The 25,955-nt window shown below is 45.3% G+C and overlaps 1 protein-coding gene across 13 annotated transcripts in view; it reads left to right on the top strand.

Annotated features, from left to right (window-relative positions):
• The window catches only part of CLEC16A (C-type lectin domain containing 16A), a 1,523,862-nt gene that overhangs the window by 866,700 nt on the left and 631,207 nt on the right, over positions 1-25,955 (top strand). For all 13 annotated transcript variants that reach the window (XM_077448876.1, XM_077448874.1, XM_077448875.1 and 10 more), the window contains one exon: positions 11,858-11,902. In XM_077448876.1, the coding sequence (XP_077305002.1) occupies positions 11,858-11,902 (45 nt within the window). The remainder of the gene's footprint in view (positions 1-11,857; positions 11,903-25,955) is intronic.

The following is a 25,955-nucleotide window of genomic DNA, read 5'->3' as shown; positions in this document are numbered from 1 at the left end:
TAGTCTTTGAAAGGTGTTGGTGGAGGCGGTATTGTGTGGGTGTAAATTCTAAGGAGCATGTAATTATTTTGGTAATCTGACTAGGTTTTGCCTTCCAAAAATGTTGGATGAATGGACATTTCCACCAAATATGTAGAAGAGTGCCAGGCGTTTGATGGCATATACAGCATTGATCCAAAATAGAGGCATCAAACGTGTGCAGGAGAGAGGGAGTATGGTACCAATGGGACATAAATTATAATTTATCTCTTGGATTGAGACATTAAAGGATCCTTTGTGGGGCGCGGCTTACCGCCGAACGAGATGGCCGCTTAGCTCTGCAGCTCCGTTCCACGGCGGGTAGAAGAGCTACTTAGGGAAACTATTTCCTCCACCAAGGCGTGTTGCCTAGGTCGGGGATTCCTCAAGGACTCCGGGGCATGTCGAAGAAGCGGCAGAAGCCCCCTGCACCACTCCGCCTGACACACTATTATTCAGCCGCCGCCATGCAGACGGCCCAAGATGGCGCCGGCACAGGGAACCCTCGCCGAGCCTCCCCCAGCCCTCCTCGCTCCACCAGGCCACCGCACTCCCAGCGTTTAGTGGAGGGACGATCCACTGCTCATGGGATCGAGATGGACACCCTGCCACCACCACCAACACCTCTGGGGACACCTCATTCAGATAGAGGTAAGAGACTGGCCTCACCCCCTGCTCAATCCCCATGCAAAGAGCCCCATGCTAAGAAGCAGCTGTGGTCTGCAGTAGTAGCAGGAGGACAGAGCACAGACCAGACCCCCTCATTAGCTGCAGTCCCAGTCTCAGACCCAACCCAGGGTCTGAGGCTATGCTGAAAGCCATGTTGTTAACACTCCAGAAAGACCTCCATTCAGAACTTCAATTCTCAATGTCACAAATCCATGACAGAGTGGATTGTCTGGAGGAGAGAACAGACGCCATAGAAGAAACGTTGCAAGATTACTCCAAAGCCCACAATGAGCTGCTGGATGCACATGACCATCGTTCCGCAGAAATTCATCGCCTAAAGTTAAAAATGGCGGATTCTGAAGACCGCGCCAGGCGCAACAATATCAAATTCAGAGGGATCCCGGAATCCATTAAGTCACCAGACATTATCCCATACTTGCAACAACTATTCACAACCCTGGTGCCACATCTAAGCAACAATTATGTCTTATTTGATAGAGCCCACAGGATTTCCAAACCCACTCACCTACCTGATGACGTCCCCAGGGACATCCTGGCCCGAATTCACTTCTTCCACATCAAGGAACAAATTCTGGCTACAACTAGACTCTCAAAATCCCTGCCTCCCCCCTATGCAAATATCAAGCTATTTACAGACCTCTCCCCGGCAACGATGAAACTGCGTAAAGCCTTCTCTCCAGTCACCTACGTTCTGCAACAGAAGATGATTACCTACAGGTGGGGTTTCCCCACAAAACTTTTGGTGAACTACCAACAGCAAGTGATCCCCATTCTAAATCCTAAAGATGGCTACAAGAAGCTAACCAACTGGGGTTTCCTCCCGCTACCCCCCAGAGACGCTGGCCGCACTAATGAACACATCTCATCACTCCCTGCTGGAAAGGAGGCATCCTCTCGCCAGGACCGCGACACTTAGACCTGCGATGGACCTGGTCCTTACAATGATCTCCCTGCCTTGGTCGGACTGACCTCTGCAAGTATACACGCTTACTTCTATTTGCCTTTTGTTTACTTGAACTTGAATAATGGTATTATTCATACACTTTTTTACACCCCCCAGGTTAGAGTGTGCTAAGCACACAACGAGATACCCGTACTGTTAAGGTTTTACTCCCCCACCACCCCTACTCGGGTGATATTGTTGACCCCCTACTGTGTATTAGATTTGCACATTGCTGTTTAGAGAACGTATTTGACAGTTACTGTTTTATTTTTCTTGTTTGTATTTGCAGGAGTAGTCTCTCTCTGAGCATCCCCCCCCCCCCCATTGTTTTCCCTGCAGGTATGGCTCTCACAATCTCTACTATAAATGCCAAAGGCCTCAACTCCCCTTTTAAACGTAGCCTTCTCTGGAAGGAGGTGTTCAACCTCCGCACTGACATTCTCTGCATCCAGGAGACTCATTTCTCCAAGTCTAACCCCCCCCTCCTGTTCCAATAAACGCTACCCTCACACCTTTTTTGCGAATGCCTTACGCAAACAACGAGGGGTGATGATAGCTATCAGTGCCTCGGTAGACTTTGTTCTACATCAATCGGAGATAGATGCAGAGGGGAGGTACATAATTGTATCGGCTACAGTGAATGCCCGCCCCCTAACCATTGTTAATTTATATGCTCCTCATGTAGCACAAAAGAAATTCTTTACAACCCTCATGGCCAAACTAACCCCTTACAGATCCTCAGCTCTAGTCATGTGTGGGGACTTTAATGGGTTATCTGATCCCTCATTGGACTCAACCTCCCACACTAAACGCAGACCCTCCACCTTGGCCGCTATGCTTGCACGCGAGGACCTCTGACGCGTGGAGATGTACACATGGCTCAGAAAGAGACTACACCTTCTTTTCCTCCCCCCACTAGTCATATTCAAGAATAGACTTAATTATCACGGATAAACATTTGCTACAGTCAATAACTGATTCACGTATAGGAACTATTTTGTGGTCCGACCACGCCCCTGTCACCATCAAGCTGGCCCCATTATCACAGACACCCAGACATACTCTCTGGAGATTGAACTCCTCTCTCCTTAATGACCCTAAACTTGCCTCACAAATACATACAGAAATCGGGTCGTATTTCCAGACTAATGACCACTCCGTTACTGATCATGCCGTTATCTGGAATGCTCACAAAGCTTGCCTGCGAGGTCTCTTTATAAAATTAGGAGCACAACAGAAAAAGACGCTATCCATGCTCCAACAAATATGCGCACTAGAAAACATTAATAAAACACCCCCCTCAGATAAGATTTCAGTTAAAAATTCTCAGATCTAAACTCAGCGAGCACCTCCACCTAAAATTTGATTATTATATAAAACGTCTCAAACTGCAATCATACTCCTCAGCTAACAAACCGACTGCCTACATGGCCAAACAACTAAAACGACAATTGACCAACAAAAAAAAATCTCCTTCCTGACGTCCTCTCAAAAAACACGCATTTCTAACCCTCTTGATATTGCAAACAAATTTAGTAACTTCTATCACAATCTCTACAACCTCACGGACACTGACTCCCCCCCCCCCCCTACCCAAGCAGATATCACCAAATTTTTAGTGTCCATCTCGCTTCCTACGATTACCCCTGACCAACTTGACCTTTTGTCGGCCCCCTTCCTCCCTGAGGAGATGCATAAACTCATCAGGAAGCTTCCCCTACATAAAGCCCCGGGCCCAGACGGTATCACTAATGAGTATTATAAACGCTATGCTGATATCATCGACCCTTATCTCTGCAGAACCTATAACCAATTCACGGCCACCGGACATGTCCCCAAGGAGTCTCTAGAAGCACTCGTAGTTACTATTCCTAAACCCGGGAAGTCTCCAGTTAACCCAGCTAATTACCGCCCCATCTCGCTTCTCAACACGGACACCAAATTATATGCCAAACTTCTAGCCCAACGACTCACCAAGGTTCTCCCTGATCTAATCCATCGCGACCAAGTGGGCTTCGTCCCAGGGCGGCAGATGGCACTAGGCGATTTATTGACCTTATTCAATGGGTCGAACGTGAGCGAACGCCTTCTCTCTTCCTTTCCCTGGACGCAGAGAAGGCATTCGACAGGGTCTCCTGGCCATATATGGAGGCAATCCTCTGGAAGGACGGGTTATCAGGCACCTTCCTGTCGGCCGTCCTGGGACTATACTCACAGCCTAGTGCACGTGTATGGACCTCGGGCATTATCTCGAACCCTTTCCAAATTACCAACGGAACAAGGCAAGGTTGCCCCTTGTCCCCTTTAATTTTTGCCCTAGTAATGGAACCCCTAGCACAGTCCATCAGGACGAACTCCCAAATCAAAGGTATTACAGTGGGAGATACGGAACACAAGATTGGCCTCTACGCTGGTGACGTCATTATTGCACTTACAGACCCGTTAAATTCACTCCCCGAGGTCCAACGTACATTCGATTCCTTCAGTGCTGTCTCCATGCATAAGATAAATCATTCTAAATCTCTCATGCTTAACTGTGGCCTGGACCACCAAACCGTTTCCAAGATCCCGGCGAGAACCTCTTTTACGTGGGCCACAAATTCTTTTCTTACTTATTTAGGCGTTCAATTAACGTACCCCAGCTCAATTCTAGTGCGAACTAATCTTGAACACCTCGTAAGCAAGCTTACCCACCTCTCCAAGGACCTATTATTCACGCCATCCCCTTGGGCAGGTAGAATTGCCCAAACTAAAATGTACCTACTCCCCCCACATCCTATACAGTGGTGTGAAAAAGTGTTTGCCCCCTTCCTCATTTCCTGTTCCTTTGCATGTTTGTCACACTTAAGTGTTTCGGAACATCAAACCAATCTAAACAATAGTCAAGGACAACACAAGTAAACACAAAATGCAATTTGTAAATGAAGGTGTTTATTATTAAAGGTGAAAAAAAATCCAAACCATCATGGCCCTGTGTGAAAAAGTGATTGCCCCCCTTGTTAAAACATACTATAACTGTGGTTGTCCACACCTGAGTTCAATTTCTCTAGCCACACCCAGGCCTGATTATTGCCACACCTGTTCACAATCAAGGCATCACTTAAATAGGAGCTGCTTGACACAGTAAGGTCCACCAGAAGATCCTTAAAAGCTACACATCATGCCGAGACCCAAAGAAATTCAGGAACAATTGAGAAAGAAAGTAATTGAGATCTATCAGTCTGGAAAGGGTTATAAAGCCATTTCCAAAGCTTTGGGAATCCAGCGAACCACAGTGAGAGCCATTGTCCACAAATGGCGAAGACATGGAACAGTGGTGAACCTTCCCAGGAGTGGCCGGCCGCCCAAAATTACCCCAAGAGCGCAGCGACGACTCATCCAAGAGGTCACAAAAGACCCCACAACAACGTCCAAGGAACTGCAGGCCTCACTTGCCTCAGTTAAGGTCAGCGTTCATGCCTCCACCATCAGGAAAAGACTGGGCAAAAATGGCCTGCATGGCAGAGTTCCAAGGAGAAAACCACTGCTGAGCAAAAAGAACATCAAAGCTCGTCTCAATTTCTCCACAACACATCTTGATGATCCCCAAGACTTTTGGGACAACATTCTGTAGACCGATGAGACAAAAGTGGAACTCTTTGGAAGGTGTGTGTCCAAGTATATCTGGCGTAGAAGGAATACTGCATTTCATAAAAAGAACATTATACCAACAGTAAAATATGGTGGTGGTAGTGTGATGGTCTGGGGCTGTTTTGCTGCTTCAGGACCTGGAAGACTTGCCGTGATAAAAGGAACTATGAATTCTGCTGTCTACCAAGAGATCCTGAAGGAGAATGTCCGACCATCTGTTCGTGTACTCAAGCTGAAACAAACTTGGGTTCTGCAGCAGGACAATGATCCTAAACACACCAGCAAGTCCACCACCGAATGGCTGAAGAAAAACAAAATGAAGACTTTGGAGTGGCCTAGCCAAAGTACTGACCTGAATCCTATTGAGATGTTGTGGTATGACCTTAAAAAGGCTGTTCATGCTCGAAAACCCTCTAATGTAACTGAATTAGGACAATTCTGCAAAGATGAGTGGGCCAAAATTCCTCCAGGACGCTGTAAAAGCCTCATTGCACGTTATCGCAAACGCTTGGTTGCAGTTGTTGCTGCTAAGGGTGGCCCAACCAGTTATTAGGTTTAGGGGGCAATCACTTTTTCACACAGGGCCATGATGGTTTGGATTTTTTTTCACCTTTAATAATAAACACCTTCATTTACAAATTGCATTTTGTGTTTACTTGTGTTGTCCTTGACTATTGTTTAAATTGGTTTGATGTTCCGAAACACTGAAGTGTGACAAACATGCAAAGGAACAGGAAATGAGGAAGGGGGCAAACACTTTTTCACACCACTGTACCTCTTCCTCTCGGTTCCCCTGCCACTCCTTCAAGCCCATCTCAAAAAAATCCAAGGCATAGTTAATGCTTTTATCTGGCAACACAAACACTCTAGGATTAGAATGAACATTCTCCTAACCCCCACTCGCTCTGGTGGACTAGGTGCCCCAGACGTCAAAGCATACTACTGTGCCACATTACTGGACCAACTCAAAACATGGTGGTCTTCGGAACTACAACCTACTTGGAAACAGATAGAACTCACCATTTTAGCAATAAAACCAATTAAAATTCTGACAGCAATGTGGGTTCATTTTAAACCCCCACGCTACCCACTGGACTCCATTAATGCCTCCCTCAAAGTATGGCAGGCATACTTTCAAATCACCAACAAGATCTCACCAGCAGTCCTCCCGCTGGTCCCCCTTGAATCCCTCCAAATTTTCTCCCCTGATCTCCCCATAGAAGGCTGGGTTAAAGCTGGTATCACCAACATAGGTGCCTTATTTTCCGCAACGACTCTCTTAGCCTTCTTCCAACTACAACACCAGTTTTGTATTCCTTCAACAACATTCTTGTGCTATCTCCGGATAAGATCTATCCTGGCAAATCTACCTCTCTCCACTACAAACACAATGATGGACCCCCTAATAAAATTCTTTGGCAACAAAAATCAGGAGGCATCTCACTCATTTATAGAATACTTACCTTACCAGACCCTGAAAGGGTTCCCACACCCGGAGACTACTGGTTATCCAGAGCGCAACAACCCATACAACCGGAAACATGGCAGAAGGCCCTGAATGCCCCCGCACGATTCTCCCACTGCATCTCATACTGGGAATCACTCATGAAACTTTACCATGGCTGGTACTACACCCCGACCAGACTCGCTAAAATCTTCCCTTTTTCCTCACCTAACTGCTGGAGAGGCTGCGGGGACAGAGGTACCCTCTTCCACATGTGGTGGGGTTGCCCTCAGATAAAACCATCCTGGAAAAAAATTAAATCTCTTATACTTTCAGGTTTGTCGAATTTCCATCCCACTCTCACCCGTTGACTTATTACTAGGAGTGTCTGTGTTCTCTTGGCCGTACCACTTGCACACCCTTCTGACCCACATCCTTATCGCTGCCCGACTAGCTATTGCAAAAAAATGGAAATGTATACAACCTCCATCCTTGAAAGAAGTTCTGGTACTGCTAAATGCCCACTTTCAATTAGAATATGCCTTCGCTAAAGCGAACCTGACGACTCACAAGTTTCATACCGCCTGGAAACAGTGGGTGGCAGACCCTAGGAGCAACCCACTGAACTAACCAACTCCGATTACCTCTTGTGTTCTCTCTTTGTACTCATATGTAACTTGAGCCTAAACTCTGGGGTACTCTACATTACCTATGAACAACCTATGCACTGACTCATCTCCCCTTATTTTTTATTTTTTTTTTCTTCCCCACTCAGTTATTGCCTACTGCAAATGCTTGGTACAATTCCTTGTTATACCTACTGTTTTTTTTTTTTTTTTCTTTCCTTTATGTTCTTTTTTTTTTTTCCTTAAGTGCCTACCTCTTTTTTTCTTAGAGGTCATACATTTTGATAGCAAACTGACAATCTTCCCTGTCATGTACCCATACTTGCATACCTGTATTTGTCTGTATTATTTCAACGACATGTTTCATGCCAGGGTATGCCCGTTTGGCAATGTATTGTTTCTGCCTAATCTTTCTGTTGATAATAATAAAAATGTGACGTGAAAAAAAAAAAAAAAAAAAGATCCTTTGTGTGCATGGGAGTACATTTGCACCCAGTGATCATCGGTTAAGTCCAATCCAAATGCAACTCTTGAGCCTATACCTTGCAGGCTTTCCCACAGCATAGTATGTACAATTGAGATTACATGTTGAGGAGTAAGTCTTGCACATCATTTTTTGAAGGGGGTCATTGGGTTGGATAGGTCAGTTAAGTGTTGGAGAGAGTGGATGTAATGTTTAAGCAACATAGATTCTCATTAATTTATTTCTGATTCAGGGCACTGTGTGTTAATGCTTTCATGTGGAAGGAACCTGCCATTATGAAAGAGATGATGGGCTCAAAGTCCATGAACAAGTTGCCCACCTGAAGTGACTGGTCATCCCAGGGGGGAAGTCTAGATTCATTAAAGCTTGTGATAGTGGGCCTGGTGTTGTGCAATTTCTAAGTTTGTGGCAGACCACCTGGAAGCACTGGAGAGTCTGTCCTATAATGGGATCAGTTTTGCCAGCCATCAGTATTTTTACTGGTAGCCAGTAAAACATTGGCACTTTTCTCCTGGCAGTAAATGCTAGTGACAGGAAAAGGTTCCTGGTAAAAAAAAAAAATATGGCTGAGGCGCTTGGCCCGGCCAAGACCATTTGAGTGCCTTCTACAGTGTGTTTGGGCAGTGCTGGCAGGGGGCAGGTCTGGTGGAAGCTGTCCCTGAGCATTTGGTGTGATATTATGGTGCAACTGAGACAAGCCAAGCAACCAGAACCTTGTGTGAGCAAGGCAAGCTGGGAGCAGCACTATCAGTGCTGCCTGGACTGAAGGGACCATCTGGCTGGGCAGAGACTGTCATTGTGACTCAGGAGGGGACATGTTGTGTCGGTGAAATGTCATTATCATCTGTCCTGCTGCACAATATCACTGGGAGAATCAATTTCATGTGTGTGTGTGAGCACTGTGAGTCCTGCCCCTGAGCTACTTACTAGTAAATCTATCATATTTACTATCGTAAATAAGATTTTTTTTGTTGTGTTTGCCTTAATATTTACCTTAAATCTCATTGATAATTGCATATTGTACTTTTTTGTAGCCTAAATACTAAAATGTGCACTTAAAACTGTTATTTTGTAACTTTTGGAAATGGCAGTAAAAACTTGGCTGCATCAATAAATGGTTGGCAACACTGACTGGGATGCTCTCTTCTTTGATTAGACAGGGGCAAATCCATGTGGTACAGCTTATGGGAGGTCTTGAAATAGTGTTTTCTAAACCACACTTTGCCAGTTGCCACACAATCTCTCACTTACAGTTTCTATGAAAAGGAGAATGTGGTAAGGACACTCTCTCTGGGTCGGCTGTGCCAAAAGATAAAGAGGGACTTGCCGTACTGGAGCTGGACAGCAGCAGCTTATTCATTGTGGTGGTGGGGGGGGGAGTGGGCAGAGTCTTCAGTATTCTGCTCTCCAGGGCCTAGGCAAAGCTCCTGCCCCAAGACCATAGTGGGAAGCGGCACTGCAAGTTAATGGGATTACAGGGGGTGCTACCCGCTCCTGCTGTGCTCATTGTGCTGGTTACTAGTAGATCATCTGTCAGCCTCAGCCCAACAGACCGCCCAGCAGTGAATGTGGCATGTGCCTAATGACTTATATTGCATGCACACACCTGCTGCTGGCTGCATTTGTTTTTTTTTTGTTTTTTTTCAGCAGGATGGTCCGATGAGGGGTGTAAACCCCCCTTTATTTACGTGCCTGGTAAACCCTAACAATTCACTTCTATTTGGCCCCTTTTTATTCTGTTACTATACCATCTGGTATCAGCTTGATAAGTGCAAAAGGCTAGTCCTGTCCTGTATACTCTGCATTATTATTTCAAATAATTTAAACTGGAAATGTGTTAGAATTGCTAAACACCTTCCTCCTATTTTATGGAGGAGGGGGACGTGTCTTTTGTGAATGCTGTCACACTAGGACAGGAAGTAAAACACTGTCAGGATCACCACTTAAAGGAAAAAAGGCCTGAGAAAACAGATGCAGTACATGTGTGTTCTTAGGTTTAAGTAACACTGTAAATAGTTTTGACTGATATACTCTACTATTCTCAGCTACAGGATGTCGTTATGGTGTTTTTTTGTTTTTTTTCCCATACCCGTTGAAGAATAATCAGACTGTGTATCATGTGTAGCCCATTAGGTCTTCAACTGGCAGCCCTCCAGCTGTTGCAAAACTACAAGTTGCAAGGCTGACAGTTAAAAGCATAACTCCCACAGGCAGAGCCATGATGGGACTTGTAGTTTTGTAACAGCTGGAGGGCCACCAGTTTGAGACCCCTGCTTTAGACATTAGTACATACAGTGCCTTGCGAAAGTATTTGGCCCCCTTGAACTTTTCAACCTTTTGCCACATTTCAGGCTTCAAACATAAAGATATAACATTTTGTTTGTTTTGTGAAGAATCACCAACAAGTGGGACACAATTGTGAAGTGGAACGAAATCTATTGGATATTTTAAACTTTTTTAGCAAATAAAAAAACTGAAAAGTGGTGCGTACAAAATTATTTGGCCCCTTTACTTTCAGTGCAGCAAACTCACTCCAGAAGTTCAGCGAGGATCTCTGAATGATCCAATGTTGTCCTAAATGACTGATGGTGATAAATAGAATCCACCTGTGTAATAAAGTCTCTGTATAAATGCACCTGCTCTGTGAAAGTCTCAGGGTTCTGTTGAAAGTGCAGAGAACATCATGAAGACCAAGGAACACACCAGGCAGGTCCGTAATACTGTTGTGGAGAAGTTTAAATCCGGATGTGCATACAAAAAGATTTCCCAAGCTTTAAACATCCCAAGGAGCACTGTGCAAGCGATCATTTTGAAATGGAAGGAGTATTGGACCACTGCAAATCTACCAAGACCTGGTCGTCCCTCTAAACGTTCAGCTCAGACAAGGAGAAGACTTATCAGAGATGCAGCCAAGAGGCCCATGATCACTCTGGATGAACTGCAGAGAACTACAGCTGTGGTGGGAGAGTCTGTCCATAGGACAACAATCAGTCGTACACTGCACAAATCTAGCCTTTATGGAAGAGTGGCAAGAAGAAAGCCATTTCTCAAAGATATCCATAAAAAGTCTTGTCTCAAGTTTGCCACAAGCCACCTGGGAGAGACACCAAACATGTGGAAGAAGGTGCTCTGGTCAGATGAAACCAAAATCGAACTTTTTGCCCACAATGCAAAACGATATGTTTGGTGTAAAAGCAACACAGCATCACCCTCAACATACCATCCCCACTGTCAAACATGGTGGTGGCAGCATCATGGTTTGGGCCTGCTTTTCTTCAGCAGGGACAGGGAAGATGGTTAAAATTGAGGGGAAGATGGATGCAGCCAAATACAGGACCATTCTGGATGAAAACCTGTTGGAGTCTGCAAAAGACCTGAAACTGGGACAGAGATTTATCTTCCAACAAGACAATGATCCCAAACCTACAGCAAAATCTACAAAGGAATGGTTCACAAATAAATGTATTCAGGTGTTAGAATGGCTAAGTCAAAGTCCAGACCTGAATCCAATGGAGAATCTGTGGAAAGAGCTGAAAACTGCTGTTCATAAACGCTCTCCATCCAACCTCACTGAGCTCGAGCTGTTTTGCTGTTTTTGAAGGATACCCCAAGCGACTTGCAGCTGTAATTGCAGCAAAAGGTGGCTCTACCATGTATTAATGCAAGGGGGCCGAATAATTTTGCACGCCCCACTTTTCATTTTTTTTATTAGTTAAAAAAGTTTCAAAAATCCAATGATTTCGTTCCACTTCACAATTGTCCCACTTGTTGGTGATTCTTCACAAAAAATTAAAATTTTATATCTTTATGTTTGAAGCCCAAAATGTGGCAAAAGGTTGAAAAGTTCAAGGGGGGCGAATACTTTCGCAAGGCACTGTATCTACATGACGAATGTTTGAACCCACAGATGCAAACTGCAACAGTAAAATTATAATTTTGGTTTCCTTGCCGGTTCTTTGTATATTTTCAGTATGATTCTTTCCTGATATTATAAAAACACAGTGTTTGTCTTTTATTTTCAGGGTGCAAGGGAAGAGAGTGTACACCTTCTTCGGCATTTCTACAAGGTAAGATTTGATACATGTTACATGCAAGATACATGGATAAAGTATTGTGTGTCCGTTTTTTTTTTTTTTTTTTTTTTTTTTATTATTCTAAATATAAATACCTTTAGGCTCCATGTATACTGGAGTTTAAAAAAAAAAACTGTCTCCAGATGTCAGATTTCTGGCAGAAAACGATGGTTGAATAACTTGATTTTATCAGCGTTTTGCATTGCCATTAGTGCACGTTCAGCAGTGCTAGCTTTTAGCAGCGTTTCTCTGCCTCTATTTAAAATCAATGGTTCCCTATGGGAGCCCATTGATTTGAATAGAAGTCGCACCAGAAGTTGGATCAGCATGATCCGACTTGTTTGCTGAGGCTGAAGGGGAAACCCCGGCAAAATAAAAATTGGTCTGGGTTCCCCCCCTCGGACGATGCCAGACCCTTCAGTCTGGTATGAATTTTAAGGGGAACCCTCTTCTTCGAAATAACAGCATGAGGTCCCCTCAAAAATCCATACCAAACCCTTATCCGCTGGTCAGCAAAGGGGGTGGGGATGAGTGAGCGCCCCCTTTCCTCACCAGCGGATATGGGTTTGGTATGGATTTTTTTTTTTTTTTTTTTTGGTGGTATTTGATCACCTCTGGGGTTTTTATTTTTTGCTAAACAAATAAAGACTTTATTTTTCTGTTTTAAAATGTTGTAAATAAGTACGTTTTTGCCTACACTGATGGGCACTGATAAAAATGGCACATCTGATGAGCACTAATTTGCAGTACTAATAGGCTGCACTGATGGGCACTGAAAGGCTGCACTGATGGGCACTAAAAGGCTGCATTGATGGGCACTGATAGGTGGCACTGATGGGCATCACTGATAACGAGGCACTGGCAGGCATTACTGATGGGCACAGATTGGCATAATTTGGGCACAGGTTTGCATAATTTGTGGACATAGATTGGCATCCCTGTTGGCCATGGGTGGTATACCTGGTGGTCATCAGTGGTGGACATCCCTGGTGGTCCCATGTGGGCATCAGTGCAGACCCCCCCCTGTCAGGAGAGCTGCCGATCTGCCCTCTTCTAGTCGTGTCTGTCAGACATGATAGAGAAAAAGCCGATACATGGCTCTTCCTGTTTACACCCTGATCAGCTGTGACACTGCTGATCATGTGGTAAAGAGCCTTTGCCAGAGGCTCTTTACCAAGATTGGTGGTGTGGTGTGTCATAGTGACACAACGCACCACTGATCGCTGTGCTGCACACCCACACGGGCACACCAGCTTTTTATCCTGAAAGACATCATACGATGTCCAGTCAGGATAACAGAACCAGTAGTAGAACCAGAAGTGGTTAAACAGAGGGGGGATGCAAGTTGATTGTAAATGTTACTTTCAAGCCGCAGGAAATAGCAGCAGGAGGGGAGGAGTGGGGAGGAGATTTCCTCACACAAACAGGCTTCGGAACTGGCAGGGAGGGAGGGGGAGAGACTCAGTGCAGAGAGCTTGATGACATAGGCTGGTAAACTGATACAGTATAATGGATCAGCAGCCATGATAACCGTGGTCTGCACACACAGGGGGGACCCAGGAACAGGCAGAACCAACCAGGTATTTTAGATCAAAGAAAGCCACAAATTACACTGCAGAAGCATTATGGTAAAGATCATGCCTTAACTAGTTGCAGACCGCCGGCCGTCAGATGACGGCCAGGCGGCGCACCTATTGTGGCGGGAGGGCATCATATGACGTCCTCTCGTTTAAACAGGGAATGCGCGCGATCGTGCACGTGCATCCATGTTCCTTCGGTGGCGGCGTGTCATTGGGCATGGCTGTTTATCACTTTGTTGGCCGTGATGAAGTCACGGCCGATCACAGATGGTTACACTCCCACTGTGCCCGGCGCTTGTGCACGATCGCACTGTGCATGCACGTCGGTGGTGGCGTGTTCCTGGGAACACTGCTCATCACCGACGCTGGTAAACAGCCATTGGCCAGCTGTTTACCCACGTGATCGCCTGTGATCCTTTCACAGCTGATCACTAAATGTAAACAAACTGCGGTAACGAGATGTTACCGGGTTCTCTTCCTCACACACCAATCATGTGTGAGGAGGAGATTGCAGTAACATCTCGTTACCGCTTACAGTGTACACACAAATCACACTCATTGACCCCCCCCCCAATAAAGAGGACCTGTCACTCACGGTCCATCAGAGTACCTGAGTACTTGTCACAGTCCATCAGAGTACCCGAGTACTTGTCACAGTCCATCAGAGTACCCGAGTACTTGTCACAGCCCATCTGGAGTACCCGAGTACCTGTCCCAGTCCATCTGGAGTACCCGAGTACCTGTCCCAGTCCATCTGGAGTACCCGAGTACCTGTCCCAGTCCATCTGGAGTACCCGAGTACCTGTCCCAGTCCATCTGGAGTACCCGAGTACCTGTCCCAGTCCATCTGGAGTACCCGAGTACCTGTCCCAGTCCATCTGGAGTACCTGAATACCTGTCACAGTTGTGTGAGCAGGAGATTTCGGTAACATCTCATTACCGCTTACAGTGTACACCAACCACACTGATTGCCTCCCCACAATAAAGAGGACCCGTCACCACCCATCATAGTACCTGCCACTCACAGTCCATCAGAGTACCTGTCACAGCCCAGTACCTGAGTACCTATCACTGCCCTTCAGAGTACCCAAATACCAGTCACCAGGCCATCTGAGTACCCGAGTACCTGTCACCAGGCCATCGGAGTACCTGTCTGCAGCCCATCAGTGTACCAGAGTACCTATTTGCAGCCCATGCCTCATAGAATATGCGTTAGGGTGTTTGCTTTCCAAAATGGGGTCATTTTGTTGGTAATTTCACTGTCCTGATGCTCCAGGACCTTCAAAAGTGTGATGGGTAGGAATGAAATGAGATGTCATTTAGAGCCGGTTCACACAGGGGCAACACAAATTCCAACGCGACTTTTGGAGGCAACTTGGACATGACTTGTCAACACGACTTGGGGCGACTTACAACACGACTTTAAGTCGCCCCAGGCCAGGCGACTTTTCCCGTGGCCAATCAGAGAATGAGTTCTCAAGGGGGAACTCCACGCCAAATAAAAAAAAAAAAAAAAAAAACGGTGTGGGTTCCCCCTCCGGGAGCATACCAGGCGCTTAGCTCTGGTATGGATTTTAAGGGGAACCCCTCCCATGCCAAAAAAACGTCATGGGGGTCCCCCCAGATCCATACCAGACCCTTATCCGAAAATGAAGCCTGGCCGGTCAGGAAAGGGGTGAGGATGAGTGAGCGCCCCCCCCCCCCCCGGGACAGGTCGTGTGCCCTCAACATGGGGGGGTGGGTGCTTTGGGGGAAGGGGGGCGCCCTGAGGCCCCCCACCCCAAAGCACCTTTTCCCCATGTTGATGAGGACAAGGGCCTCTTCCCAACAACCCTGGCCGTTGGTTGTTGGGGTCTGTGGGTGGGGGGCTTATCGGAATCCGGAAGCCCCCAGATTCTGGCCCCCCACCCTATGTGAATGATTAAGGGGTACATTGTACCCCTACCCATTCACCTGGGGAAAATATGTCAATAAAAAACACAACACAAGTTTTAAGTCATTTATTAAGCAGCTCTGGGGGTCTTCTTCCGACGTTGGGGTCTTCTGCTCTGTTCGGCCTCTTCTCCAGCTCTCCGGTGTCTTCTCCAGGGCTCCTCTGCTGTCTTCTTGCAGCTCTTTTACTAGCGGAGCAGCCCAGTCTCCTCCACCCTCTGTCCTTCTCCTCTCTCCTCTCTCCTTTCTTCGTTCTTCTTCCGATGTTGACCCGGTGCTGTCTTCCGCTGTACTGGCTTGTGCAACGTGTCTGGCGACTTATATAGGTATGGGGCGTGGTCACCGGATGTCACATGGTGACCCCGCTCCTTTATGATGTCACATTCAGGGACATGCTGGGACTCTGATGTCATAAAGGGGTGGGGTCACATTGACATCACCCGGTGACCACGCCCCATACCTATATAAGTCGCTGCACACGTCGCACAAGCCAGTACAGCGGAAGACAGCGCCGAGTCAACATCGGAAGAAGAGAGAAGGACAGAGGGCTGAGGAGACTGGGCTCCTCCGCTAGTAAAAGAGCTGCAAGAAGATAGCGGAGGAGCCCGGGAGAAGACGCCGGAGAGCGGGAGAAGAGGCAGAACAGAGAGGAGAAGTCATCAGAAGACCCCCCCTACGATGGAAGAAGACCCCCGGAGCTGCTTAATAAATGGCGTTTAAAACTTGTGTTGTGTTTTTTATTGACATTTTCTCCCCAGGTGAATGGGTAGGGGTACTTACTCATTCACATAGGGTGGGGGGCCGTGATCTGGGGTGGGATGTTGCCTCGTCGCTGCCTGTTGTGTGATTGTTGTAGAATATATGGCAAGAATACAGAATTTGGTTATCCAGCATGATCGATGGTAGATAATGATTTTTATGACAATTTGGTTATTTATTGTAAATTAAGATGGCTCTAGAATGACGTTTGTGGAGTTCAATAAATTAATTCATTACTTCATAGGGAAATAAGTGATAATGCATGTTGTAATGCTTATGTTGTGTAGGCTGTATGGCTAGGGCCTCATAGTGCATACTTTATATGTTATATGGTCATGGGAGGACAGTTGTCTGTAAGTCAAGTGTAGTAACATTTACAGTGTGGTGTCAATTTCCAGTTCTTCAATACCTCCAGGCAAAAGTACATCTAGAGCATATGTTGGATGTTGGAATCTCTCTGCCGTGGGGAAACCGGTTAGTATGGATTCAATGATCCACGCTTTTAGGCCTTTGGGATGGTGTTCTGTAAAGTGTTCCAGCTTCAGTGAATCGTCAGTGCTCTCCAAAATGCTGGCATAGGGGGCTTATGGTTTTCCCTACATAGTGGAGGCTGCAGGGGCAGGCTAGACAGAAGACTACATGGTCTGTGGAGCAGGTGTAGAGTTCTGGAATTTTATACAATTTCTCTTTCATTGTGAATGTTTTTTGTCTGTTTTACAAAACTGCATGTGAGGCAGAGAGGTTTTGGTATTGACACATCCCGATCATGGAGAAGAATTGGAGTGATGGTGGTACAGTGCCTTGCAAAAGTATTCACCCCCCTTGGCATTTTTTTTTGTGTTTTGTTGCCTTACAACCTGGAATTAGCATGGATTGTTTGAGGATTTGCATTGTTTAATGTACAGAACAACTTTGAAGATTTTTTTTATTTTTTTTTATTGTGAAGCAAACAACAAATAGGACAAAATAACATAAACAGTCAATGTGCATATCTATTCACCCCCCTAAAGTCAATACTTTGTAGAGCCACCTTTCTGTGGCTATCACAGTTCCAAGTCACTTTGGATAAGTCTCTATGAGCTTGTACATTTTTGCCTCATCAGACCAGAGCACCTTCCTCTATACATTTTGTCTCCCACATGCCTTTTCGCTAATTCAAAATGTGCTATTTTGTTTTTTGATGAAAGTAATGGCCACAAGCCCAACTCTATGGAGTGTATGGCTTATTGTCGCCCTATGTACAAATACTCCAGCCTCTGCTGTGGAACTCTTCAGCTCCTCCAGGGTTACCTTGGGTATCCGTGCTGCCTCTCTGATTAATGTCCTCCTTGCCTGCTCCATGAGTTTTTGTGTGCTGCCGTCTTTTGGCAGGTTTGTCATGTTCTTTCTATTTGGTTATGATAGATTTGATGGTGCTCTTAGGAATCATCAAAGATTTGGATATTTTTTTATAACCTAACTCTGACTTGTACTTCTCAACAACATTGTCCCTTACTTGTTTGGAGAGTTCCTTGGTCTTTGTGGCAGTGTTTGGTTAGTGGTGCCTCTTGCTTAGGTGTTGCAGCCTCTGGGGCCATCGGCCTTGTGCGCTCCAGTGTAAACCCGGAACACAGGCTGCTTCACTGCCTCCTCACTCTCGCACGCATGGAAGAAAACTGACAGCTGCTGGGAACGTTCTACCCTGCTCTCCATTTGCAGACAGAGGATGAACCAAGAAAAATAAGAACTCCATGTTACATGCTTTTAACATTCTGTGATCTTGTAAGTGCTTTTAACCCCTTGTGCATTTAATTAAATCTTTTAATATGGCACTCAGAGGTGCCTTTCTTTCCTTTACATATCTTCAGAGTTGCTTCTCCTCATCCAAAGTGCTGCATGAAGTGCCATCTAACCATCATCACCCTAGACCAGCTATCCACCTCCACCAGAGCGCCCTCATCTCTTTTTCAGAAAATGCAGACAAGTTGAAGGAAATTTAGGTCTAACTTGTCCAAGTGCCTTGAATGTAAAGCAAGAAATAAACTTAGATAGTATGCTCATAGGTTTTATGAGCATGAGAAGTGTCTCAAAGTGTATGTCGTATGCATAAGCTCTTAGCCCCCTGCTCATCCCACAAGCGGCACAATGCTAACATCATTTGATCGAGGAGAATCTGCAGGATGTGGACATTCCCACTCTGCCGACTGACATCATGTGGGATTTGGAATGTCCATTAACCACTACGAGCCTAGCTTCTATCATAGCTATTTTTCACAATGGGAAGAGCCTGGGCCCTGATGGGTTCTCTAATACTTATAAAAAGGTGTCTCATATCCTCAGCGTCCTTGTATACTTATTTTAATTCCATTGCTGTAGATGGTTTCCTTTTCAAATGAATCTTTAATAGCCCACTTAATGGTTCTACCTAAATCAGGGAAGAACCCAACGCCCTGTCCATACTACCGGTCCATTTTTTTGATAAACTCTGACACTAAAATCTTCTTTAAAATTTTAGCTACTCATTTATAGGGTACTTTATCATCCATTATCCATTTGCCTACTTGCTCTGCACACCCACACTGTATGTGTTTTTCTTCCTTTGGCATAATGCTGCAAATAAGCTCCAGGCTGCTTTTTGTTGAACTGCTTTATCTGTAAATAATGCCGCTGCCTTATCTGTTACCCTCTATAGGCTTGGCAAGGTCCATCATGAATGGCTGTGAAGATTTCATAAGCTTTGTTTTTAACTATTCAGTTTCCATCTCTGACTATCCTGCAAAATATTGACTTCTTTTCAAAGCCAGTGATCACTGCTTACCTTGCTGAACCGTAATCACCATCCTCTTTAATTCTGTGACATTGCATCTTGGTGCACGTCATTATTGCAGGATATCTACTAAATATCAGAAGGGTGATGACATAACCTATAACCAGCTGCACATACATATGGCTCAGGATTCCTCCTTTGAGAAAGCTTCCTTCATTTGGATATAGTAACTGACTCTTATCCTTTTCGGTGCTAGTTATGAAAGTGTCATCTGTAATGGCTCTGCATAACGTCAAATACAATTTTACTACTCAGTCACTTAATGCCCATACTTTATTGATATATTTTTTTTTTTTTACATGTTTGCCCAATTGTGAAATATTTAGGAGAGTGTTAAATCAAACTTATGAGGGGATTTAATTGCATCATCAGTTCAGTGATTCTCGTTAATTTCCTTTTATTTATTTTTTTGTCAAGATAAAAAAAAGTTTTATTTAAGAGAACACAAGGCATTACATGAACATATTACATGTGTGTTTGATATTTAAGTGCATATAGAGATAGTATCAGGAGCCTTAATTTTCTCAACAATATAAAAGTGTTGTTAACTGGAAAGTCAATATTGTTATCATACAAACAAGGTAGATAAAACATTTCAATGGCCTAGTGCTCATTCAACAAAGAACAAAATTAAGGTAAAGATTAAAAATTAAAATATTAGACCAACTAATGACATATCCCCAGGGATTCAAATCCGTTAATCATGCAAATTGCTCACATGTTTCACAGCTTTTTCCATATTATAAGACTTCGTTAGCAGCTTTATGTGTCCAATTATCCCAACAGCAGCCTATACAGGGCCAGTTGTGGTAGTGCCACTTCTGGGGAATTTAACCAACTCTGCCATATATCGGAGAATTTATTTGGCGCCTTTCTGTGTTATGTGTCTTTTTCCTGGATGAGAGTAGCATGATCCATTGTGCCTCCCTTGGGATGTGTGCCGATTAGCCACAGATGGGCAATCAGCTTCCTGGCTAAGTATAGGAGTCTTGTGAGGGCAATGTATACCGAGGGAAGGTGCAGGTCTTTATCCAGGCTACCTAGTAAACACACCAGTATACATATGGTGGACATGTCCACTCCTCCAACCTTTTTGGCTAGAAGTCCATAAAATAATTGAAACTGTCACAACCTACCGATTGGATTTTTCACCTGCCCAATTTTTATTACACTATACAACCACCTCAGACCGATCTTACTTCAAATCTCTGGCCATGCATATGGTCAATGCCGCTAGAATATGTATTCCATCTAAATGGCGCTCCCCAAATCCCCCACTTATCACAGAGTGGTTCAACCGCATCAATGCAATAATGCAGATGGAAGACCTTATTCATCAAACGAAAGACACCCCATCGAAATTTACAACCACTTGGTTGTGCTGGATCCTTATAAATCCACAGATGCATTCAAGAATGTATCACCACAACCCTGAACCGTCTGATAGAGAGTGTAGATATTCTTCTGAAACTACGTACCTATCCCCTTCCAGACACCCTCCCCCCGACTATACATCACTTTGTTAGAGTTCTAAGTTCGCTCTCCCCAAAGCTACTCTAACCCACCCATTCCTTTTTACCTTTATATTATTTTATTGTACTATATGTAATAAAATCCGTCAAATTTACTGTATTTTGCTATTGCCTAGCGGCTTCGTCCGCACTTATTATATGTCCAATTTTTTTTTTTTTTACAACCTGTGATACATAAGGCTTTTGCTATCTTGTTTATGTTCTATTTATATTTTGCAATAAAAATTGTTTATTTAAAAAAAAAAAAAAAAAACACACCAGTGGCTTCAGTTCAAGCTGAACTTGGAAAACACTGTTTATTCTCATGACAACACAGTTCCAGTACCTCACTAGTTTGGGGCAACACCAGAGCATGTGAATAAGGTCGCCCGGGTGGGTCTGGCATTTGGGACATATGGGGGAGTCACGCCTGCCCTATTTATGCAGTTGTACAGGGATATGATATACCCTGTGTAGTATGAACAGCTGGGATAGTCTGAGATGCTGACACTGAAACTACTGGGCCCACTCCCAGGATTTGATTCCACTGCTCACCGTCGATGGGACCAACATCTTGCCCCCACCCCTCTCTACATGGCAGCAAGTCTAGGGCTTATATATGTGATAGTAGGTGGACACAGATTCTGGAGATGATTCCCTTCTTCTATGGGTCATAGTATATAGACTTAAGGAATGTGAGTCTTCTAGTTGCAAATTGGAGTGCCTACTCTGATATCTAATGGCATGTTGCAGTTGTATATTTTGGAAGCCGTGGCCTTTGAGTGCAGGGAATTCGCACAGCAATTGATCGAATGGTTTTAATACAGGTCTGTTGAGTATTTGGGCGAGGCATCTAACCCCGGACCTTTCCCAAATTGATGGGCTGGGTACCCTGGTCAGTTCAGTGTAAAAAAAAGTTACGCCATATAAGGGTCGGACGAAGATAGCCTGTCAATCCCAATGTGGTCTTGACCTTTTTCCATATTTTCATCAGTGACCGAACCGTGGGGTAAGTGGAGAGAACTCTAGGAAAACCCATCTCCATATTAGATAAGGCAGTGTAGTCTGTGTCAGGGCCCAGGTGGAGACTTCTGGAGGGGTCTGATCCCGTCCCGAGGTCCCAACCCGTGAAATGTTGCAGCTGTGCTGCCAGGTAGTACATTCGAGAATGTGGGACCTCCATGCCACCCTGGTCTTTAGGTAGTTGTAGTGTGGCCAGTTTAATTCTTTCCACCTCTCCATATGAGAGCTCTAAATTGCGACTCCATGCACCGAAACCAGTACTGGGGTATCCAGGTCAGGACATTGTGTAAAATGTATAACGGCTGTGGTGTCCAGATCATGTTTGAGATTTATGTGACCAGCCAATAGTAATCTACTCCAACTAGCCTGCTTTTGCTGGAACTTTTGTAGTATAGGTTTTAGATTTAAGGATGTGTAGTCTTGTGTGTCCCCAGCCACCACTATTTCTAAGTATTTAAATGATGAAACCACTTGTATGTGGGATACGTCCTCCAGCAAAGGTGCTGGTAATGAGTCGAGGCACCAGAGCCGACTTATGACGATAATTGTCCAAACTGATCAATTAAGTGCATTACTGCTCTCAAAGAGCAGTCGGTAGCTCCCAAGTACAGCAGGGTGTAATCCATATATAAGGAAATATTTTCCTCCCCCTGTCGAAGCCCGTAATGTCAGGGGAGGCCCAAACCATAGCCACCAGAGGTTCCAGTGCAAGGGTAAATAGCAGGGGTGACAACGGACACCCCTGCCACGTGCCATGAAACAAAGGGAAGGGCTCTGAAAGGGAATCATTTATCCTCATCCTAACCATATGGGCAGCACACAGAAGCTGCACCCATGAAATAAATTTATCGCCCAGACCAAAGCTCCCACAGATACTTCCACTCCACGCTGTCAAAAGCTTTGGCTGCTTCGATAGAAAAGGTGGCTTTGTTGCCGGGTTATCCACTGGAATTTGTGTATAATGAAACAATCTTCAGATATTCAGTGCCGTAGATCTAGTCGGAATGAAGCCAGACTGGTCAGAGTGGACCAGTCCTGTCACCACTCACAAAAGTCTAGTGGCCAATACATTTGCTAATAGTTTGACGTCTGCATTACGCAGGTCCTTGCCCGGTTTTGCTAACACTATAATAATAGCCTTGTTCATAGAGGCAGGTAGGCTACCTTCCTGAAGGGCACTGTTGAGGGTTGTTAGTAGGCTAGGTAGGAGAGTGTTCCCATATTTCCTATATGTTTCTGTGGGCAAGCCGTCTGCACCCGGGGCTTTGATATTATCCATTTGTGCTACCACCAACGATAATTCCTCTAGCTTCAGTAGTGCATTAAGGGCAGCTAGACCCTGCTGTGACACCCAGGGGGTGAGAGCACTGGTCCAGAAAATGGGCCACCTCCTTGTGTGGGGTGTACCTTAGAGGTGTAAAGGTCTTTAAGGAATTGTGAGAACACGTCAGGTATGTGGGTCTGATCAGTAACCTTTATGCCGTCTACATTTTGGATGGCCTCTATATGGGTCGTGCTCTGCTGGGTTTTAGTTATAGCTAGTAAATGACCTGTGTTTTCCCCCTCATTAAAATATTTTTGCTGTAGGAAAAACCTCTTGTTCTCTGCAGCAGTGGTGGAGACTTGTTGATATAAGGCCTGTGCTTCCTGCCATCTATGCCCTGGCTCTGAGGAAGGGGTCCATCACCAGATTCTCCCACTTTTTAGTTTTTGATTGCATTAATTTGCTTGATGAGTAGGCCCCTGAGGTGAGCTTTTAGGGCATCCCAGACTACCGCCAGACCGCCCGTGCACTAGTTAAGATGCACAAACTGTACCAGAGCCCTGGGTATGGGGTCGGTACTCGGGAATATTATGAACCAGAAGGGGTTTACTTTCCAGAGCTTGCGGTGTGGGGTTGGTTATGTTATTATAGTAGCACTTAAAGGGGAGTGATCAGAAATGTTATGTGGAGCATATTTCACAGATTCAGTTAGTGCCTGTGCCAAGTCATTAGTTAGACAGATCTAGGCATTTGTATGATGCTGAAAAGCATGAGTAACATTGCACGGTAATGTTCTGGTCCCTCCACACATCTTGCAGACCGATTTCCAATATGAATCTTGCAAAGGGGGTGGGGCCACCTGGCTGAGGAGCACTGCCAGGTCTAGGCGGGAATTTAGTGTTTTATCCATTACATTATTGTAGTCTCCCAACACCCAAACAGGGACATTGGGGTACGTGGCCATAAATTGAGCTAATTGTTTCAGACTGTCAAAGGAGAAGGTTGGAGGGACATAGATATTAGCAATTATACATGTCCGTCCTGTTGTTTTACAGAGCAGAAAAATATACCATCCCTGATCGTCTATCAGGGAATGCAGTAGTTGGAAATTGGCCACCGTGGAGAAAAGTGCCACCCGTTTCACTCCATCACCCAGCCCCCTCACATTCTATGAAACTATAGTGCAAACACTAGACATAGCAAGGCATATGAGTAATCAATGACAGGAAGCCATGTCATTTACAGAGGTTCGCCCAAGGGCACCCCACATCTCTACCTGACAGCTTTGAGAAAAAACCTGGTGTGGCGGGTAGAACACATGCATGATAGTGACGGCATCCACCATATAGCTATGTCCTTGGTTGGTAAATCAGAATAACATTGTGAGTTATTCACTCTGCCGACAGCATAGTTCAGTGTGAAAAAACAAACCAAAAAAAAAAACCACTTCCACATAATGTGGGACAATAAACAAAAAGGGTGGATAGGGGTAGGAAAAAAGGTCCATGCATCCTGTAAACAGTAAGGGAGCTTGGTATAAAAAAAAAAAAATGTCCACACAGGAGGAGTGTAAGGGGGGGCCCCCAACGCCTCAGTTCAACTCTGATTCAAAGGGACTATTGCGTACCCGATCGGAGGCTGAAATGCTGGGAGGGCTTCCCTTGCGACTAAGTGCAGAGCAGCCCCTGAAGGTGACACAGGGAGAGCTGTACTCAAAGCAGCAGGGGTCGCTAGCTGCGACAGGCTGAGGTAGAGAAGAGAAGTCCACTGGTAGACCGCTGGGCAGGGGTACTTCAGGAGTACCAGATGAGATCATGCAGCAGAAGGAACCAGAAGTCGTGCGAGGAGCCAAGCCAGAGTTCATGCACAGGACAGCAAGCAGGAGCAAAGTCAATGGAACAAGCCGGGGTCATACACAGGGCAGCAGGTCAAGCAGGTAAACAGAAACAAGCCAAGGATCAAGCCGGGGTCAACACAGATCAGATGGGTCTAGGCAGCCAGGTCATTAACAGGTATCCAACACAATGTGAACAGGAACTCAGGAAAACACAAGAAGCTGAAGATCATGCAGCAGTTGGTCACTGCTGCAGCAGGCTTTAAATAGGACACTGGAGCCTCTTGCGTATTGTGTGTGCATTGGCGCACACGTGTGCGCACTAGCGCACATTGGTGCGTGCATGTGCACATTGGCAATATGTTGTCCTGGCCGTCCTCGCCCGTGTGCGCACTTGTGCATCAGCATTGGGGAATTAGTATTTGCAGATATGCGATTCTACTGGCCATTGATGCCAGTTCTCCTGCAGGTAGATCTCTGACAGTGCCCCCCCCCCCCCACCCAAGGGGCAGCCTCCGGATGACCAGGCGTGCTTCCTTCTCTGGAAATCTTCTGAAGAATTCACACAGCAACTTAGGGACATGAACATTAATTGCAGGTTCCCAAGAGCTTTCCTGAGTAACCCTTCCACTTCACTAGATATTGAATTTGTCTACCTCTTTTCTGACAATCTAATGGCTTCCACCTCAAACTCTGTTTCTTCACCCAATGTAATTGGAGGTGGAGGAGGATCTTCCCTTCCAGAAAAGGGGCCAGCACTGATTGGCTTGAGCAGTGAGACGTGGAAGACTGGGTGAATCTTGTAAGAATTTGGCAAGGACAATTTAAAAGCCACCAGATTATTTTATTTTTTTCTTGACTGCAAAGGGACCAATGAAACTTGGGCTCAGCTTCCGGGAGGGGCAGGATAATTTGAGGTTCAAAGTGGAGAGCCAAACTTTGTCCCCCACTTTCAGAACTGGACTACCCTTCTTCCTGTCGTAATACTTTTTATGGTCTTCCTGTGCTTTCTTCGTGTTTCTTTGAAGAACCTGTAAATTTTCTTGAATGAATGTTACTCTGTCCGGTATGGCAGGTACTGCTGCTTCCATGAGGCAAGAAGGATGGCTGGAATCCGTAGTTTGCCCAGAACAGGGACTGATTGGTGGAGGCGTGTACCGAATTATTATAGGCAAATTTGGCACACGGGAGCAAGGCCTACCCAGTTATCTTGAGAGAAGGTAGAAAAACAGCGGAGGTACTGCTCTAGCGTCTGATTTGTCCTCTCCATCTGGCCGTTACTCAGCGGGTGGTAGGCAGAGGACAAACAGATTTCAATGTTCAGAGCTTTACAGAGAG

Source organism: Lithobates pipiens, unplaced genomic scaffold (assembly GCF_037356315.1).
Source record: "Lithobates pipiens isolate NorthernLeopardFrog02 unplaced genomic scaffold, aLitPip1_a1.2 Scaffold_22, whole genome shotgun sequence".
Classification (NCBI taxonomy): Eukaryota; Metazoa; Chordata; class Amphibia; order Anura; family Ranidae; genus Lithobates; species Lithobates pipiens.
Note: the sequence above shows the minus strand (reverse complement) of the source record. Positions and strands in the feature narration are given on the sequence as shown.